The 6055-nt window shown below is 29.5% G+C and overlaps 1 protein-coding gene across 1 annotated transcript; it reads left to right on the forward strand.

Annotated features, from left to right (window-relative positions):
* Positions 1–1863: 1863 nt before the first annotated feature.
* LOC126673710 (homeobox-leucine zipper protein HAT5-like) lies at positions 1864–4213 on the forward strand. Its single transcript, XM_050367944.2, has 3 exons — positions 1864–2355; positions 2883–3277; positions 3513–4213. Exons 1-3 carry the CDS (start codon positions 2217–2219, stop codon positions 3933–3935), a joined length of 957 nt encoding a protein of 318 aa, XP_050223901.1. The 5' UTR covers positions 1864–2216; the 3' UTR covers positions 3936–4213.
* The last annotated feature ends 1842 nt before the right edge of the window (positions 4214–6055 follow it).

A 6055-nucleotide genomic window follows, 5' to 3' on the forward strand; every position in this document is an offset into this window, starting at 1 on the left:
CTTTTTAAATATCTAATAAAATATTAATTCAAGAGGATAACACATTCATAGTTATTATATGAATAAAAATTAATAAATTAGACTAAACACTTAAAGAATTGAATTAATAATGATCAAAATAAAAAAAATGATATCACTATTATTATATTTAATACTCCCTCCGTCTCACAAAGATAGGTCACCTTTCTATTTTTGGCGTCCTAAATTATAGGCCACTTTCTATATTCAGTAAACAACTTAAAATTCAAACTCTTATATGCCCTTAATAAATATGCCTAATTATCCTCAAATGAATTAATGACTTCATGTTCCAATACAAGACTCACTAATAAACAAATTAGGCATTAATATATTATTTATATTATAAAAATTATAAAAGGATAAAATTGAAAAACTCAATAAAAAAACTAACTTCAATAAACATAACTATATTTTTCTTAAATCTTGTATTTGTCTAAATGGCCTATCTTTGTGGGACGGAGGGAGTAATATAATTATAATCAAATTATTTTTGCACTAGATTTTATCAAAGTTATTCTAATTTTGATATTAATTAGTACTTTTTTTTGTAATTTTTTTAGATTAAAATGATATAGTAGTATTTTAATGCATAGTGTGAACAAGAAAGAGATTTTTGTTTTATGAGAATAGTTTCTTTTAAAATGTTGTATCACAATCATACAATTTTATACTACAAGGTAATGGATAGGAAGAAAAGCTTTCTAATTGTAAAAACTGTCATATAAATTCTAAAGCAAATTATTTAAAGGCTCCTAAAATATACTACAATTAACAGTTTGGTACCTGTTATTTTAAAAGTCTACTTAATAGTTTCTCAGTTTTAATTCCGTTAACTGAGAGATCCTTCTGTTAATTTGAGGGACTAAATCGTTTAACGGATTGAAATTCAGGTATTAAATCTTAAAATGTTAGGGACCAAATCGTTTAATAAAATTAAAAGTGAGGGACCAAATCGTTCATAAAATTAAAGATGCGGTACCAAATCGTTTGAAAATAAGTGTCGAAATTAACGGAGGGACCTAATAATTAACGGAATTAAAACTGGAGGACCGTTAAGTAGACTTTTAAATCAAGGGGTATCAAACTATTAATTATGATATACTTCATGGACCTTAGCGTAATTTGCTCTAAATTCTATTAGCACAAATAATTGAAATATAAATCTAAATCTAAATATAAAATTAAAATTTATTATTATATTTAATTATTAATTGATAGTATTTCCTTAAAAAATATTATTTTTTATAAAGAAGAATTTTATAACTTTTTTCTATTACTGGAAAAAGAAGAAATACCGAATAGTGGACATCAAGAAGAAGATTATTTTAAAAAAATATTAAAACCATAATTGATGTAATAGCATAAAAATACTGAATAGTGGACATCAAGAGAAAAATTCCGCATCGCCTATAAAAAGGCAAACACGCTGAAACGTCTGTAGATAGAACACAAACTCATCCGCCTAGAAATACGATTATTCCGATCTAACATATAAACACTCTTTTTTAAAAGCAAAATTGATTATTAATTTAAGCATCAGAGCGAAGACGGGGTCCAAAGTCCGTCCTCGACTGTTGCTCTTTGTGCAGGCCACTCTCAACGAGATTCAGAGACTCACCTCCGGCATCTCAGATCCATCAATAATCTATTAAAATGTTACTTAAAAAATATTATACTATCATTTAAGCTATATTCATTGATAATTTTCTAACTTGCATTTGTTTAAAAAGAGAGCAAATATATTGTGTTAAGAAAGGGGCAAATTGGTAAAATAGTGTAAATCATTATGTTAATCATCTCATATCTCTCATCCATTGTACTACTTGTTAATATAACCCAATCAGTTCTCCTCTTTGTTCATGAAGAAAGAAAATAGAGAAATATAGAAAACAAATAAAAAATCATACATTTCTCTCTTCTTCTCTTTGAAAAACAAATCAAAACTCACCCTCTTCTCAATTTCACTCCCTCACCCTTTACTCATTAGTTTCACCTTGTTCATCTTCTTCTGAGTGATGGGTGTGAGCTGCTCTCGGTGCTCTCATACTTCCCACATCACAGAGATCATCATCACCAGCTTCTTTCGCCATAAATCATAGAATATTTCATCTTTTTTATTCGTGTTGGCTTACAACATCAGCATAATATACCAGCTCTATTAGCAGAATTTGTATTTTTTTTCCTTAAAAAAAAGCATGGCTAGTGCTGGTGGTGGCGGCGGTGGCGGTGGTTCAGATTTTTCAGTTTTGCTTCAAAGTCAAAGAGTTCCTTGTGCTACTACTTCTCAACCTCTTGATGCTTTTTTCCTCTCTGGGTCCTCTCCTTCTTTCTTAGGTAATCGAAATTTATCATCTTTAATTGGTTTTTAATGAAAATTAAATGTTGTAAAGCTGATAATTCTGTGTTTTATGGGTGTGATCATGTTAAAACTGCATTTTTATGTTACTATCATGTGAAAGATTCCAGCTTTAATTGTGTAAAGGTAAATTTTGTTCAAACATCTGTCAAAGTTACTGATGCTTTCTGATTGAAAGGTTTGATTTTGCACATTAATATTGAACCTTTTCTGGGACTTTATTATGCTTCAACTTTATTGATTTTAAGTTGTTTGCCTTTTAGTAATAGTTAATTTTTTGTTAATGTTTTTCCTTATTAGGAGGTTTTTGATTGAGACTATGACTGAAAAATTAGTTCAAACGTGTATAATGAGATCTGGCTTGTTTAGATGTTCTTGATATTGATTTATCCAATGAAAATTCAAGGTTGAGTCATGCAAGATGTAATTGGAGTAGAATTGTATGTTCTGTTTCTTGTGATTGTCAAATTATGATCTTGTAATCACGATGTGTGCTCTTGTTTAGGCTCAAGATCTATGATGAATTTCGATGATGTTCATCGAGTAAACGGGTCAACTCAGCCTTTTTTCCGATCCTTTGATCATGATGAGAATGGTGATGATGATTTGGATGAGTACTTTCATCAACCTGAAAAGAAGAGGAGGCTTTCGCTTGTTCAAGTTCAGAATCTTGAGAAGAGTTTCGAGGTTGAAAACAAGCTTGAACCCGAAAGGAAAGTCCAGCTCGCTAAGGATCTCGGCCTGCAGCCTCGGCAGGTTGCCATATGGTTTCAAAATCGCCGAGCTAGATGGAAGACTAAACAACTGGAGAAGGATTTTGATGTGTTGCAAACTAGCTATAACAATCTTAAGGATGACTATGACGCCCTCCTCAAGGAGAAAGATAAACTAAAAGATGAGGTAAATAAGCACAATCCATTTAAAAATGCCTTATGTTTGTTGTAATTTTGGTATTAGCTATGTTGCACGAGTGAACACATTTTACGAGATAGCTTTAAATTTAAAATTCAGAGTTTTAGGAGTGTTTCTTCAAACGGAATATGCTAAAATGCAGGACTTAACAAGTTTTCGTACGATATAGGGTATTAGCATTGAATTCAAGCTACTTAACTTGTGTGATGGTCAATTTTTGTAGGTTAATCTCCTCACAGATAAGCTGCTTGCTAAAGAGAAGGAGAAAGAAAACTTGGAAGTATCTGATAAAGACGCGTTATCTCAAGAACAATGTAAAAAACCGATTGGTGATTCATCTTCTGAGGAAGAAGTATCCAAAATTTCATTTGTGGCCTGTAAACAGGAAGATATAAGCTCGGCCAGAAGCGATATATTTGACTCGGACAGCCCACGTTACACTGACGGGGTTCACTCTTCATTCCTAGAGGCTGGTGATTCATCGTATAATTTTGAGCCAGACCAATCGGATCTTTCACAAGACGAGGAAGATAATTTGAGCAAGAGCCTATTGCCTACTTACATCTTTCCGAAGCTGGAAGATGCAGATTATTCGGAGCCGCCTGCGAGTTTTGAAGATAATGCCTTTTGGTGCTGGTCATACTAAGTTAAATCTTAGTATATGTGCATCAAATTTATATACTGTGTATGTATGTTTTGTTGTTTAAAAAGCTTTATTTTAGGGGTTTAGTTGCATATAAGAAATAAATCCAGTTAAGAGCTCCCCTGCCTGAGACTTGAAGTGATGTTGGGTTTAGATTGTTGTTGGAAATGGTGGTCTTTGCCTTAGATTATTTTGTTAGGGGCTTTAGAGTTGAATGGAACTTTTTTTTTCAATTATGTGCACTTGTAAATAAATAAAAATATCTCCCAGTTTAAATGTAACTTTAATAAATTCATTTAAAATGTAGCTAATTAAGCATAATTATCTAAAAAAGTTTTTACATTTTCATATATGGTTCAACCTTTATTTATCCATTCAAAAAAATGCTTATTAAAGTTATGATATAACAGACGAAATTAAAAAATTCGATCATAAATACAAAAAAACATATAAAATGTTTAATGTTCTTATTAAAAAATTGAACCACCAGTTATAATTGAAATATACTTATCAAAATTTAATTCAAAATTGATGTTTTTAATAGGTCGGGTCACAAATAAAAAATATATATTGAAAAGATCAAATATTTTTCTAGTGATGAAGCCATTATTTTCTTGGAATTAATTTTTTGATTGTTTCATATAATTTCTTTTTCATTTTTTTATTATTTTCTGATTCCGCCACTAAATATTTTTTCTCTTTTTCCATTATTATAAAGAAAAACAAAAACAAATTATATTCCATCAAAATTTAACAAAAGAAATACAAATTGGTCACCATGTTTATCTGAAAAGTAGTAAAAGAGAAGCTTTGTGAAGATAAGCAGTTGCGTGGAGGCTAATGGAGTATAATTTGTGGAAAATCATAAAAACGTAATTGGATAGAGATATTTCATTAATTTAGATGGAGAAGCTTGTGATTATCTTGAGTTCATCAATCAATCAATCAATCATTTTTTTGTAATGAAATAGAAAGATGGAAACTGTATTGTCAAAACATTTCAATTACAAGCCATTGAAGTTTAAAGTCCAAAGAAAGCTAAGAGAAAAGTATAATTGCATTCTCTAGTTTAATCCAATAGTACTAATATTTTTTCCTTTTAAACAACATATTTTTCCAAAAATATACTCTCTTTTTTATAATTACAGAGGAAGAGCGTTTGTAGGAGAAAATGAACTCACGAACTTGACAGTTTACTGTGCAACGCTTATACTATTTGAGTTATAACTCATTGGTCCAAAAATATATTCAATATATTCATCTAATCGTCATAAATCTTTCTACAAGTATTATTTAAGATAACTCACTAGATATAATTTTATTTTATTTTTTAAGTCCTATCATATTATATTTTTACACTTCATTAAAAAAAAGTCATCTTAAAACTAATAATAAAAGAGGATATTAAGAGATCTATTTTCAAAGTAATATAAATAAAAATTTATCATTAGAATTAGATATATGAGCATTTCATTTGAGATACATTAATTACATCAAAGGAGACCAAATAGTAAAAAATATTTTTATTTTTAGAATTAATTTTATTATTTATATATATACAAATAAAAGTGAAGCCGCTCTATCCGTGAAACTTCAAACCTTATCTTCAACATGAATTCACAAATTAGATCTAATAAAACACAAACACAACACTTAAAAAATATTAGAAAAAAGCAATCATAAAGATTTTATTTTTCAAGTTGAAGATTTAGATCCGATCAAAAAAGTTTTAAACTTTTATGATTCGAGTAAAAATCCGTCAAATCGATTAAAGAAAAGAGAAGAAAAATTTCATTAATAGATTTTGAAAAAAAACCACTAGTTAAAATGAGAAGGTGGTTTTCCGGTCACCAAAACCACCTTCAAACTATAGTTCTTCATCCATCTATAATAAAAGGATCTTTTTTATTCAACAATCACTAAAGATCACTAAAAAGGAGAGAGTAAAAGGATGGAGGAGGTGGTTTTCCGGCCAAAGACCAAAACCATCTCCTCAAAACTATAGTTTTTGATTTGGGTTTTTTTATAGAGAAGGGAGAGGATTTTTTTAGAGAGAGAATTACTTAAATAATAATCAATTGAAGCACATGCAACTGTTACTTTACTCAAATGATACATCCTAA

The sequence above is a fragment of the Mercurialis annua genome, linkage group LG3 (genome assembly GCF_937616625.2).
Source record: "Mercurialis annua linkage group LG3, ddMerAnnu1.2, whole genome shotgun sequence".
Classification (NCBI taxonomy): domain Eukaryota; kingdom Viridiplantae; phylum Streptophyta; class Magnoliopsida; order Malpighiales; family Euphorbiaceae; genus Mercurialis; species Mercurialis annua.

Bases quoted from the DNA above. Each gene is read 5' to 3' on its own strand.
- LOC126673710 (XM_050367944.2), top strand. From the start codon at position 2,217: ATGGCTAGTGCTGGTGGTGGCGGCGGTGGCGGTGGTTCAGATTTTTCA. The intron at 2,356-2,882 runs GTAATCGAAATT...GCTCTTGTTTAG, and splicing joins GTCCTCTCCTTCTTTCTTAG to GCTCAAGATCTATGATGAAT. The intron at 3,278-3,512 runs GTAAATAAGCAC...CAATTTTTGTAG, and splicing joins AAGATAAACTAAAAGATGAG to GTTAATCTCCTCACAGATAA.